This window comes from Rhinoraja longicauda, chromosome 15 (assembly GCF_053455715.1).
Source record: "Rhinoraja longicauda isolate Sanriku21f chromosome 15, sRhiLon1.1, whole genome shotgun sequence".
NCBI classification, from domain to species: Eukaryota; Metazoa; Chordata; class Chondrichthyes; order Rajiformes; family Arhynchobatidae; genus Rhinoraja; species Rhinoraja longicauda.
The window spans coordinates 10,284,523-10,299,253 of NC_135967.1; the positions used below are offsets into that span (position 1 = coordinate 10,284,523).

At 43.6% G+C, this 14,731-nt stretch overlaps 1 protein-coding gene across 1 annotated transcript in view; it reads left to right on the forward strand.

Moving 5' to 3' along the window:
• LOC144600343 (circadian locomoter output cycles protein kaput-like) overlaps positions 1 to 13,025 on the forward strand; it is a 140,718-nt gene extending 127,693 nt beyond the window's left edge. The window contains exons 18-22 of the mRNA XM_078411919.1: positions 420 to 581; positions 2,644 to 2,844; positions 8,981 to 9,177; positions 10,954 to 11,143; positions 11,379 to 13,025. Coding sequence (XP_078268045.1) covers positions 420 to 581; positions 2,644 to 2,844; positions 8,981 to 9,177; positions 10,954 to 11,143; positions 11,379 to 11,537 — 909 coding nt within the window. The 3' untranslated portion in view covers positions 11,538 to 13,025. The remainder of the gene's footprint in view (positions 1 to 419; positions 582 to 2,643; positions 2,845 to 8,980; positions 9,178 to 10,953; positions 11,144 to 11,378) is intronic.
• The last annotated feature ends 1,706 nt before the right edge of the window (positions 13,026 to 14,731 follow it).

The following is a 14,731-nucleotide window of genomic DNA, read 5'->3' on the forward strand; positions in this document are numbered from 1 at the left end:
ATGATGGAGGGAGACACAAAAAGAAAGAAAGTGGTGACGAGAGAGAGGGAGAGAGAGCGTATGTAAATGCAACCAACACAGACACAGCGGCACAGCGGTAGAGTTGCTGCCTTACAGCCCCAGAAACCCGGATTCGATCCTGACTACAGGTGCTGTCTGTAAGGAGTTTGCACGTTCTCCCATGGGTTTCCTCCCAGTGCTCCGATTCTCTCCCACATTCCAAAGATGGGTAGGTTTCCGCAGGTCAATTGGCTCCTGTAAATCATCCCTAGTGTGTAGGATAGAACTAGTGTGAACTAGTGTGGTTGGCGTGGACTCAGTAGGCCAAAGGGCCCGTTTACATGACTTATCTCTAAAACTAAAACTAAAACATGCAAGTGTTTGTGACATCTGTTTGGCTGACGCCCATTTTTTCACAGCAGACCATGTATCCCTGCCCTGCCCAGCTGGGGGTGATGCAGCATCTGAAGGAGCAACTGGAGGAACGGACTAGGATCCTCCAGGCCAACATTAAGACCCAGCAGGAGGAACTCCATCAGATTAAGGAGCAGCTCCAAATCGTGCAGGACTTCAATCTCCAGGTACGGGTCTCGATGGAGAGCTGCTTTTCTTTGTACTTTGCTTCCTTGCTAATTTCTGGTTTGGTCTCACAACTCATTACCAAATCCAGCCATTGTATTGCTATTTGATCAGAACAGACCATCTCAACTTCTTCAATCAGAGGGTGGTAGGATTTGGATCGAGCTGCCAGAGGATGTAGTTGGACACTTGGACAGGTACATGGATAGGAAAGGTTTAGAGGGATTATGGGTCAGACACGGGCAAATGGGATTAGCTTGGATGGGATATCGGTTGGCATGGATGATTTGGGCCAAAGGGCCTTTATCCATGCTATATAACTCCATAACTCATAGAGTCAAATAGTCATAGAATGATACAGTGTGGAAACAGGCCCTTTGGCCCAACTTGCCTTCCCCCGGCCAGCATGTCCCAGCTACACTAGTCCCACTTGCCTGTGGTTGGTCCATATCCCTCCAAACCTGTCCTATCCTTGTACCTGTCTAACTGTTTCTTGAACGATGGGATAGTCCCAGCCTCAACCATCTCCTCTGGCAGCTTGTTCCATACACCCACCACCCTTTGTGTGAAAAAGTTACCCCTCAGATTCCTATTAAATCTTTTCCCCTTCACCTTGAACCTATGTCCTCTGGTTCTCGATTCCCCTACTCTGGGCAAGAGACTCTGTGCATCTACCCGATCTATTCCTCTCATGATTTTATACACCTCTATAAGATCTCCCCTCATCCTCCTGCCTCCAAGGAATAGAGACCCAGCCTAGTCAACCCCTCCCTATAGCTCACACCCTCTAGTCCTGGCAACATCCTAGTACAGTAAATCTTCTCTGAACCCATTCAAGCTTGACAATATCTTTCCTACAACATGGTGCCCAGAACTGAACACAATATTCTAAATGTGGTCTCAACAACGTTTTATACAACTGCAACATAACCTCCCAACTTTTATACTCAATAGTCTGACTGCTGAAGGCCAATGTGCCAAAAGCCTTTTTGATCACCTTATCTACCTGCGACTCCACCTTCAAGGAACCACGCACCTGCACTACTAGATCCCTCTGCTCCACCACACTCCCCAGAGGCCTACCATTTACTGTGTAGGCCCTGCCCTTGTTAGACGTCCCAAAATGCAACACCTCACACTTCTCTGTATTAAATTCCATCAACCATTCCTCAGCCCACCTGGCCAATCGATCCAGATCCTGCTGCAATCGTTCACAACCATCTTCACTATCTGCAAAACCATGAGCAAACTTGCTAACCTTGCCCTGTATGTTCTCTCATCCAAATCATTGATGTAGATGACAAACAGTAACGGGCCCAGCACCGAACCCCGAGGCACACACTAGTCTCAATTACTATGTGGCAATAACATAAAAGTATGATACAATTTTTAGAAATTCCTAGAAGAAACAAGGTACTGTAGATGCTGGTTTACACTAAAGGACACAAAGTGGTGGAGTAACTCAGCAGGTCAGGCAGCATCTCTGGAGAACGTGGATAGGTTACCTTTTGCTTTGGGTCCCTTCTTTGGGACCTGAAATGCCACTGATCCATGTTCTCCAGAGATGCTGCCTGGCCGTCTGCAGGGTGGTGCTGTGGTAGAGTTGCTGCCCTTCCAGCGCCAGAGACCCGGGTTTGATCCTGACCTCGGTACAGAGTTTGTACATTCTCCCTGTGATCGCACGGGTCCTCCCGGGTGCTCCAGTTTCCTGCCATATTTCAAAGACGTGCACATTTGTGGGTTAATTGGACTCTGTAAATCGTAAATTGTCCCTAGAGTGTAGGAGAGAACTAGTGTATGGGTGATGGTTGGTCAGCATGGATTCGATGGGCCGAAGGGCTTGTTTCCATGCTGTATCCCGAAACTAAACTAAACAAAATCCAACCCACTGAGTTAGATCAACTGTGAGTGATTTTCACCGGATTAGGTGGTTAGGAATGTCAGAGAAATATCAATTCTGCTTTTATGAAATATTCTGTGCTAAAGTTTACAGTTCCAAGAAAATAATTCCAGATCATTATATTTTAATCTATATTGTCCATGTGCTCCTCGACGTTGTTTCAGGAATCGGGATCATTCGGGTTTAGTGCATCGGATCATCACGTTCAAGCGCAGCAGCCACAGCAGCAGCCAGATATCGCCATGCAGAATTCATACCTGTCCAGCAAACAAATGCAAGCAGTCGTCGAATCCGATATGCACGCTCAGCAGGTGTCCTCATCCCTTCAGCAACTCCTCAGGGAACCAAGAGCAAAATCAGTGCCGGTAATGTCTTTGTTACAGATTACAACAGTCAAATACAGAGGGTGGCTTCACAGTGGCTTTCCAGGCACGATCATTTGGCTAGACTTAAGGCGGCGCAGTGGCGCAGTGGCAGAGTTGCTGCCTTAAGGCGCCTGAGACCCGCGTTCGATCCTGACCATGGGTGTTGGCTGTATGGAGTTTGCACATTCTCCCTGTGACCGCACGGGTTTTCTCCGGGTGCTCCAGTTTCCTCCCACACTCCAAAGACATACAGATTTGTTGGCTAAATGGCTTCAGTAAATTACAAATTGTCCCCAATGTGTAGGATAGTGTTAGTGTACGGGGTGATCGCTGGTTGGGTTGGACTCGATCAGCCAGAGGGCTTGTTTCTCTGCTGTATCTCTAAAGTCTAAAGTAAAGTCTAGACTTCTTGATACGTGGTTTGGAGTTTCTCTTTCGCTGTTCTGCATTTGTAATTTACTTAATATTAACCAATACATAAGATAACAGAATTTTAAATATTAATTATTTTCTACGTAAATCAAATGTCCACACTTCATTCTGGAAGTAGCAGCTTGCTTTTAAATTAGATGTTGTCCCAGGATTAAGTAATCATCGTGGTGAGGTTTACTAATTGGACTATTTTGCCAGATGTTGAAGAACGCTTAAAAATTAAAAAACAACAAGCTGCAAAAACAGAGAATGCTCGAAAATCTCAGCAGGTTAGGCAGCATCTGTGGAAGGAGAAACAGTTGATGTTTCGGGTCCAGAACCCTCCATCCGACCCGGAAACTCCCTTTCCAAGTTCTGACAAAGCATCTTCAATCTGACCTCTGTTTCCCACTCCACTGATGCTGCCTAACGTCGTGAGTGTTTCCAGCAAGTTCTATTTTAACTCTCAATAACAACCGGGACATTTCAGACAAAGTACACAACGGAGAAAGATTTTATAGGAACCCGAGGGGCAACTTTTTCACACAGAGGGTGGTGGGTATGTGGAACAAGCTGGATTTGAGGCAGGTACGATAACAACATTGAAAAGACATTTGGACACCAACATGGATAGGAAAGGTTTAGCAAAATATAAACCAAACACGGGCAGGTGAGATTCTCATAGATGGGGCTCCTTGGTTGACATGGGCATTGAGCCGAAGTGCCTGTTTCCATGACACTAAATAGGAAGCATCAAAGCATGCAGTTTTTTTCAATTTACTATGCAGTTAACAACTGTACTCCTACTTAATGCAGGTATCACAAAATTCTGGAGTAACTTAGTGGGTCATGAGTGTGAAACGTCACCCATTCCTTCTCTCCTGAGATGCTGCCTGACCCGCTGAGCTACTCCAGAATTTTGTGATACCTTCGATTTGTACCAGCATCTGCAGTTATTTTCCTATACTCCTACTTAAATGTGTATATTTTAATGCTAGGAGCATTGTAAGAAAGGTGGATGAGCTTAGAGCCTGGATTGACATCTGGAAGTATGATGTTGTGGCGATCAGTGAAACATGGTTGCAGGAGGGTTGCGATTGGCAATTAAATATTCCAGGATTTCATTGTTTCAGATGTGATAGAATCGGAGGGGCAAGAGGTGGGGGTGTTGCATTGCTTGTCAGGGAGGATATCACAGCAGTGCTTTGGCAGGACAGACTAGAAGGCTCGATTAAGGAGGCTGTTTGGGTGGAACTCAGAAATGAGAAAGGTTTAGCAACACTTATAGGGGTGTATTATAGACCGCCAAATAGGGAACGAGAATTGGAAGAGCAAATATGTAAGGAGATAGCAGATATTAGTAGTAAGCACAGAGTAGTGATTGTGGGTGATTTCAATTTTCAGTATATAGACTGGGAATCACATTCTGTTAAAGGGCTGGATGGTTTGGAGTTTGTAAAATGTGTGCAGGATAGTTTTTTGCAGCAATACGTAGAGGTGCCTACCAGAGAAGGGGCAGTGTTGGACCTCCTGTTAGGAAATGAGATGGGTCAGGTGACGGAGGTATGTGTTGAGGAGCACTTTGGGTCTAGTGATCACAATGCCATTAGTTTCAATATCATTATGGAGAAGGTCAAATCTGGACCAAGGGTTGAGATTTTGGATTGGAGAAAGGCTAATTTTGAGGAGATGAGAAAGGTTTTAAAAGAAGTGAAATGGAAATTGTTGTTTTATGAAAAGGATATAATAGAGAAATGGAGGATATTTAAAGGTGAAATTTTGAGAGTACAGAGTCTTTATGTCCCTGTTCGGTGGAAAGGAAAGAATAATAATTTGAAAGAGCCGTGGTTTTCCAGGGAAATTGGACACTTGGTTCGGAAAAAGAGGGAGATATACAATAAATATAAGCGGCAGGGAGTAAATGAGGTTCTTGAGGAATATAAAGAATGTAAAAGGAATCTTAAAAAGGAAATTAGAAAAGCGAAAAAAAGATATGAGGCTGCTTTGGCAAGTAATGTAAAAGTAAACCCCAAGGGGTTCTACAGATATGTCAATAGCAAAAGGATAGTGAGGGATAAAATTGGTCCATTAGAGAGTCAGAGTGGACAGCTATGTGCCGAGCCGGAAGAAATGGGGGAGATATTAAACAATTTCTTTTCTTCGGTATTTACCGAGGAGAAGGATATTGAATTATGTGAGGTAAGCGAAACAAGTAGAGTAGTGATGGAAATTAGGAGGATTAAAGAAGAGGAGGTACGGACACTTTTGAAGAATATAAAAGTGGATAAGTCTCCAGGTCCTGATAGGATATTCCCTAGGACATTGAGGGAAGTTAGTGCAGAAATAGCAGGGGCTATGACGGAAATATTTCAAACGTCATTAGAAACAGGGATGGTGCCGGAAGATTGGCGCATTGCGCATGTTGTGCCTTTGTTTAAAAAAGGTTCTAAAAGTAAACCTAGCAATTATAGACCTATTAGTTTGACGTCTGTGGTGGGAAAATTAATGGAAAAGATACTTAGGGACAATATATATAATTATTTGGATAATCAAGGCCTGATTAGAAACAGTCAACATGGATTTGTGCCTGGAAGGTCATGTTTGACTAATCTTCTTGAATTTTTTGAAGAGGTTACCAGGGAAATTGATAAGGGCAAGGCTGTGGATGTTGTCTATATGGACTTCAGTAAGGCATTTGACAAGGTTCCACATGGAAGGTTGATTAAGAAGGTTAAATCGTTGGGTATTAATGGTGAGGTTGCAAGATGGATTCAACAATGGCTGAATGGGAGATACCAGAGGGTAACGGTTGACAATTGTATGTCAGGTTGGAGGCCAGTGTCTAGTGGAGTGCCCCAAGGATCTGTGTTGGGTCCACTGTTGTTTGTCATTTACATTAATGATCTGGATGATGGTGTGGCAAATTGGATTAGTAAATATGCAGATGATACTAAGATAGGTGGAGTAGTTGATAGTGAGGTAGATTTTCAAAGTCTACAGAGAGACTTGGGCCTTTTGGAAGGGTGGGCTGAAAGATGGCAGATGGAGTTTAATGCTGATAAGTGTGAGGTGCTGCATTTTGGTAGGACAAATCAAAATAGGACGTACAGGGTAAATGGTAGGGAATTGAGGAATGCAGTGGAACAGAGGGATCTGGGAATAACTGTGCATTGTTCCCTGAAGGTGGAATCTCATGTGGATAGGGTGGTGAAGAAGGCGTTTGGTATGCTTGCCTTTATAAATCAGAGCATCGAGTATAGAAGTTGGGATGTAATGTTGAAATTGTACAGGGCATTGGTGAGGCCGAATCTGGAGTATGGTGTGCAGTTGTGGACGCCAAATTATAGGAAGGATGTCGACAAAATGGAGAGGGTACAGAGGAGATTTACTAGAATGTTGCCTGGGTTTCAGCACTTAGGCTACAGAGAGAGGTTGAACAGGTTGGGTCTTTATTCTTTGGAGCGTAGAAGGTTGAGGGGGGACTTGATAGAGGTTTTTAAAATTTTGAGAGGGACGGACAAAGTTGACGTGGGTAGGCTTTTCCCTTTGAGAGTGGGGAAGATTCCAACAAGGGGACATAGCTTCAGAATTGAGGGACAAAGATTTAGGGGTAACATGAGGGGGAACTTCTTTACTCAGAGGGTTGTGGCTGTATGGAATGGGCTTCCGGTGGAAGTGGTGGAGGCTGGCTCGATTTTATTATTTAAGAGTAAATTGGATAGGTATATGGATAGGAGGGGATTGGAGGGTTATGGTCTGAGTGCAGGTAGATGAGACTAGGTCAGGGAGAATGGTCGGCGTGGACTGGTAGGGCCGGACAGGCCTGTTTCCATGCTGTAGTTGTTATATGTTAACACAGACTGTTTTGGTTCCTCTTAAAAGTATTTATCAGTTATTTAACATCAGTGACACCACTAATTGTAAATGGTTTTTATTATAATGAATCTATTTTTAACTGTACAGTACTTATCGAACCACAGAGATACAACTTGTAGTTAGGGAATATAATGTTATTTTAAAACAAAGTATTTGTAAAGGAAAAAAAAAGTATGTTGTGAAATGGCATCTTTTGTACTGGCAGAAAACCACTGGTTCATGGCAGATTGATAAATTTTACAAGAAATTGGAAATGCATAAACTATTATAGAGTCATAGAGTCTTACAGTGTGGAAACAGCCCCTCCGGCTCAACTTGCCCACAGCATCCAACATGTCCCATCTACACTAGTCCCACCTGCCTGCATTTGGCCCATATCCCTCTAAACCTGTCCGATCCATATACCTTTATAAATGTTTCTTAATACCTGTCTAAATGTTTCTTAAAATTCATTTTCAACTAATTTTCTCAAAATGATTAGAACTCTGACCAAAATTGCTGATTGCAGTTCAAGTGCAAACTCTTGGCTTATGATATCAAGGTTTAATCATTAAATATAGCATGGGCACACTCTTGAATTGAGGAGTCCAGACCACCTACAGGAGTAACCTGCACTCCACAACAGAATTGGAAATGCAGATCCTAATCTTGTAATTGCAATGAACAGTAATGTCTATCCTATTATGGAGTCATAGAGTCATAGAGTGATACAGTGTGGAAACAGGCCCTTCGGCCCAACTTGCCCACACTGGCCAACATGTCCCAGCTACACTTGTCCCACCTGCCCGCGTTTGGTCTATATCCCTCCAAATCTGTCCTATCCATGTACCTGTCCAACTGTTTCTTAAATGTTGGGATAGTCCCTGCCTCACCTACTTCCTCTGGCAGCTTGTACCATACACCCACCACCCTTTGTGGGGAAAAGTTGCCCCTCAGATTCCTATTAAATCTTTTCCCCTTCACCTTAAACCTATGCCCTCTGGTCCACGATTCACCCACTCTGGACAAGAGACTGTGCATCTACCTGATCTATTCCTCTCATGATCTTTTACACCTCTATAAGATCACCCCTCGTCCTCCTGTGCTGCAAGGATTAGAGTCCCAGCCTACTCTGTTTCTCCCTATAGCTCAGGCCCTCTCGACCTGCAACATCCTCGTAAATTTTCTCTGTACCCTTTCCAGCCTGATTATTTAATTTATTGAACTCACAACTTTTTTTAACTTGATTTATTTAACTTGATGTCCATCGCCCCAATATAAAATCTACAGAAGATTGCATGGCCTTATTTTAGTAGAAGTTGACATGGGGACATATGTAGCGAAAGTTGCATTTACTTCAAATTCATCAATGCATACCATGATTAGGCAGAATCATAGTTTTTTTTTAAAAAGGAAGTCTCATCTAACAAATGCATTATATTTCTTTGTAGACGTAACTGAATGAGTGGATAGAAAGGGACTTGGAAATGTAGTGCATTTGGATTTTAAAGTGACATTTGTGGCATGGTCGTGAACAAGGACACGGAGCTGGGGTTAGTATATAATGCAATAGTTAATGGACAGGTTTCAGAAAGCGGGGGTATACGAGTTATTCTGTAACGGTAAGCTTTTACTAATTGTGCAGCACGGTGGCACAATGGTAGGACCACTGCCTTACTGCGCCAGAGAAAACCCATGTGGTCACAGGGAGAACGTACAAACTCCGTTCAGACAGCACCCATTGTCAGAATCAAACCCGGGTCTCTGGCGCTGCAAGGCAGCAACTGTACCGCTGCGCCACTGTGCCGGCCTGTATTGTATTTTATCGTATGTATTGACTGAGGGTTGACGGTGTGTTTACTTTCTGCAGATAAAGCAGCAGTTCGTGAAAGACGGGCAACTTCAGCGAGCCAGCGTGCCAATTCAATCACCAAACAACCTGGTCGCACCGTCCTTCAGCAATCCCATATTTACCCAGACTCCGAAATGGACCTTCCCAGTTTCACTGCCTTCAGACACCAGCCGAAGCCACTTGTGTGCTGATTTTGGACATGACCGACAACGAAGGTACAACTCAAGTCATAGTCATCCAGCATAGAAACAAGCCCTTCGGCCCACTGTGTTGAACTGATATTTATTACTTAGATCATTCGGCTGACAAATTAAGGGCAAGTTACCAGTAACTTGCTGTGTGACCTCAACCTGAAACCTGGAGAGCAACCTCAACCTGAAACATTAACTCTGTTTTGCTGCCTGATCTGCAGAGATTTCCAGCATTTTCTGCTTTTATTTACGATTTTCTGCAGTCCCTCGATATTAAGGATGACTTGCTTTTGTTCAGGCGTTGTACGTTTTGAGGTGACTAATGAGGACTAGGGAAACACAGACTCTACTATGGGTGGGCTAGGCGGTAGTCAATAGGGTGAGGCTGGAGGGAGGAGGGGTGGGGGTAGTTTGTAAGGTTGTGACTCATTTCACCGTTTACACATGTTTACACTCCCAATACAAGGCTTCAAGGTTCTTAACACTTTCCCAAATACCCCCTCCCCTGCTTTCATCAGTCATGGGTCGGAGGTTCCCAGGAGTCAGGTGGAACATTGTAGTTCTTTAAGAAGGCTTTGGGTACAACCTTGATAGACACAAAGTGCTGGAGTAACTCAGCAGGTCAGGCAGTGTCCTCGGTGTAAACCAGCATCTGCGGTTCCTTTCTAAATGGGAACTGCAGGCACTGGTTTACCAAGCAAAGACACAAAATGTTGGAGTAACTCAGCGGGTCAGGCAGCATCCCTGGAGAACATACAGAGGCGATGTTTCGGGTTGGGACTCTTTCGCAGGTTCCCTGGAGAACGTGGATAGGTGGCCTTTTGGCTCAGGACCCTTCTTCAGACTGATTGGGAGCAAAGGTAATATTTCTGGTAGAGAGAGACCAAAATAATTGATATGGCAGCTAAAAGCAGTTTATACTTCTTTGTCTATGATTTGTGTTACCATTAATAGTGTTGTGAGACACCGCTAATAAATCAGGCCATACAAATTAAGAGAGAGAAAAAATGAGCCAGCACTGCAGATCAACGATGTTGGAACATTGAAGTGCTGAACACCTCAGGTAGTATAAAACCAGAATAAAAGATAACGTTTGGAATAGACATCAGGTTAGGCAGCATCTCTGGAGAGACAGAAACAGAGTTGAAATTACTGGTTAAAATAAAAAGACGCAAAATGCTGGAGTAAATCAGCGGGTCAGGCAGCATCTCTGGAGAACATGGATAGGTGATATTTTGGGTCGGGACATTTCTTCAGATTGATTTTGGTGGGGGAGAAAGCTGGAAGAGAGATGTGGGAAAGACAAAGCCTGACAATGAATAAGTAGGCAAAATATGTAGGAAGGAACTGCAGACGCTGGTTTATACTAAAGTTAGGCACAAAATGTTGGTGTAGCTCAACGGGTCAGGCAGCATCTCTGAAGAAAAGGATTAGGCGACGTTTTGGGTAGGAATGCATCATCCGAAATGTCATCTATTCCTTTTATTCAGAGATGCTGCCTGACCCGCTGAGTTACTCCAGCACTTTGTGTCTATCTAAGTGACAGGTAGACACAGGTGAGGGTTTTGATTTTGGTGGGTAAATGTTTGGACAAAGGATTGTTGACTTTGACTTTCTGTAAGAACTGTCCAGTTTCGATGCAACTTTGAAATGCTGAAGGTTGGGGCTATTTCTGTCTCCACAAGCACTGACTGCCCTGCTGTTCGTTCTTATTTCACATTGCCTGCATCTGCAATTTCTTGTTTTTGGATGCTTTCAAGGGAAGCATGACGAATGCTTTTTGCTCTCTTGGTTTTTCAGATATCTCCAAGAACAGCAGATGCTTACAGCGCTGGCTATGCAGCCGATCAACTGTAGCACCGTCATCTTGCCGTCTCCTGGTTCCATGGCTCTCCAGTACCAAGGATTCGCCCAGCAGCAGCCGACCTCCATCCCACAGCAGCATGCCCACCATCCCATGCCCCTACAACAGCAACACCACTACCTGCAGGTAAGGCCAGTCCTGGAGGCTCAGACTAACACCACCGTGCAGACGATGGTGGTAAAGTCCATTTAGAGTTAGGTCTCAGATCAAGAGACAAAACAATTAATAGTGTCAGGAGAAAGATACAGAGAGTGCTGAATAAGTTGGAAACTGGAGAAGTTTAGCAATGTCATTAAAAAAAGTGACATGAACTGATATATGATGAAGGTTGAGATGTAACGAGATGCTTTTGCTTCTTTAGCAGGTGCTGCCCAGTGGAATAATGCAAGGCAGCCAATCGCAGTCACTTTTCCTGCCTTCAGCCCAACACATGGAATACCTCTCGCAACACCACTCCCGTGGTGCACAGAACAGCGCGGGTACACACTCGGACATGTCCAACATCCAGCTGCCGCGGTAAGCGCCGATGTGCCTGCGGTGGATTATGAACAAGCGCTTTAGTTGGACAGAGCGTGGCGGGTAATGCCTGGAGGAGGCGTTCGGTCACTCAACAAGTGGTTCATCTTTACCCTGTTCCACTGGGGCAGGCGATCCATCTCTTGGAGACGGTCATGGAAGGACTGCAAGCTCGTGGAAAAACAGAAGGCGAGACGGGTGACCAGGCTGCGGCAGTTGGGTCCCTTCTCTTGAGGGATACGTTGGGATTTTGCATCAATCCAGTGGATTTAATGCTCAGTTGTCATCTTCACAGTGGAGGCCTTGAGTACAAATCCCACCAGAACCCAACAGTGAGAAAACCTAACACGTTGTGCAACACTACCACTTCCATTTGTAAGTGCAGGTTTTGATATAATTTATTGGCGATCGGAAGATATGCTTCTCTACGAACAAAAAGTCATGAAAATGACTATTGGGACTAAGCTGGCACAACGTAAAACAATCAGTGAAAGAACATTACTAGTAAAACAATGGCAAAAGTGACCTTGTTAAAAGCTGTGTTAACTGTGCAGTTGATTTTGTCAGATGCCATGTTGCATAGTCTGTGCTTTTAGTCAACATTAATAGTTGCCCTTGGCAGGAAGTCAGATGTGATTCTGTGAAATAGTCTGTGTTTACTTCACTCATTCATGTACAGCTAGAATTGCAAAGCAAATGTACTGTAAATATTACATTATCTATATTCTAAATAACTTTCCTATTTTATATTTTAAAAGTATTTAAATCTGACTGCCATTAAATGAAAATATATTTCTCCTCCTGTTTCTGAACCAAATATTTCACTGTGGAATCCACTAAAAAAACTTAATGCATTAAACCTCTCTGCTGGCAATCTGTACACTGTGTGTAAGACTAGTTGGTGCATTATTAATTTTTAAATTCAGGTCTAGTGATGATTGAACAAAAATCAAATACTCCCTGGTTTCACAACTGTTTTATCTTCTCAGGAACTGAAAATCCAAATGATATGATATATTAAAATGCCTCATTTGCTTTCAAACTTGGAAGAAATATATATATATATATATTATATATAAAAATGTACACACAAAAATTATGAGTTCATTCAGATCTTAATAGGGAAATTGAGGTTTAACTCAGTAGCCTGAGAGTTGAATTTAACTGCGAGGACAAATCCGAATGCATGTGAATGTATATCAAGTATTATTTAGGTTGCAGCAGTACAATTGACATTCCTTCTCAATTTCGTGGCCATGCATTGCGAATGTCATCTGATTATTTTCAGTAAGGGCATTAATTGCACAGTGCTGACTTTCTCTTCCCTTCCCAGTTCGGGCCTGTTTCCATCCTGTATTTCTATATTAAACCAATATCCCAAGGAACTGCAGATTCTGGAATCTTGAGCACAATGCACAGTGTGCTGGAGTAACTCAGCAGATCAGGCAGCATCTATGGTGGGAACAGATAGATGCCGTTTTGAGTCGGGGCCCTTCTTCAGACTGGTGGGTGTAGGAGGGAGAAAGATGCCCCCCCCCCCCCCCCCCCACTTCCCCATCCCCGTGCCTCACAGCGCCCGAGGCCTAGGTTCATTCCTGATCTTGGGTGGTCTGTGCGGAGTTTGCACATTCTCCCTGTGATCGCGGGGCTTTCCTCCGGGTTCTCCGGTTTCCTCCCGCATTCTAACGATGTGCGGGTTTGTAGGTTAATTGGCCCTCTGAAAATTGCCCCTAGTGTGGAGGGAGTGGACCTGGCACTAGGGGCAAATGAAGGGCTCATTTTCATGCAGAATCTCCAAACTAAACGAAAGTACTGCTCCCAAACATTTTCATACTCACGCATCCTTTGTGTAGGCAGCTGGCCGAGTGAATTGGGTTGACCTTGGTTCTGTGGGCTGAACAGTTTCCTAGTTTGTCAAAAGAATTATGTACAACTTCATTTCCCTCCACTCCAGTGGAAAGCTATTCAGAGTGAAATGTCACTTTGCAATGAGAAAGGCTCAGAATTGGCCTTGCTTACCACCAGTTTCCACTGGGATTGAGTCTATTCTGGACCAGTTTTTTTTATTAAGACTGTGCCTTACATCCCATCCTGTGGGAAATGTAACATTGAGATGAATTCTGTGGAGTTTCATATTTCACAAGGATGCTCCACAATCATTCCCCAGTGGCAGATTCAAAGACTTTTGTGAAGATCGTGTATAGTGGTTGATGTTTTTCCCTGTCATGATGGCTCAAAGAACACAAACAAGTCAGAACAAGAGACCAGACCGTTGAGAGTCTGAACCATTCAATATGATGGCAGATCCTTAATCTCAAAGCTCCATTTCTACCTACAGCTTTAGAATTTAGATAGAGTGCATAAACAAGCCCTTCAGCCCAATGAGTCCGCGCCGACCAGCGATCACCCCGTACACTAGTACTATCCCGCACACTAAGGACAGGTTTATCAAAGCATAAGCCTGCACGTCTTTGCAGTGTGGGAGAAAACTGGATCACCCACAGAAAACCCACGCGGTCACAGGGAGAACGTAAAAGCTCCGTACAGATGACACCTGTAGTCAGGATTGAACCCGGGTCTCTGGCGCTGTAAGGCAGCAACTCTACCGCTGAGCCACTGTGCCGCCCATTGTAGCTCTAGAAATGTCATCGCAACTTCCCGCTGTCTGTCAATACATTATCCCTTCATTTCCAATGTCGGGTATGTGAATTAATTTATTTTAAACTATTGCAAATTACCCTAAAAGTCTCATTTAAGTAGGGCCATCAGAACTCTTTAATCAACTATTAATTTTCACATTTATTAACATTGACTGATCATGCAACAATCAATCTGTATTGTGTTTTAAAATGTATGCCCAGCAGAGTACAGGGGTGACGTTTCGAAAAGGCACTGAATTGCAACACAAACCAGTTTATGAAGGTTTATTTCACACGAGCTCTCACACATTAATAGTCAGTGTTACAATTCTGTCATTGTTACATTATTTTGTGTAACCTTTTCAAAGAGTTGCATTTTGGTCTTAGATGATCTGTTAGGCGTGTTAACCTGTGGATGAAGAATATGCACTTTTGGAGTCATTGTTTGTTTGGATATATATACCTGACAAAGATTGAAGAGTGTTAATTGATGCACATATTGTATTGAATTCCGTACAAAAAATCCTTATAGTAGCAAATTAGCTTTATTTTATATGAT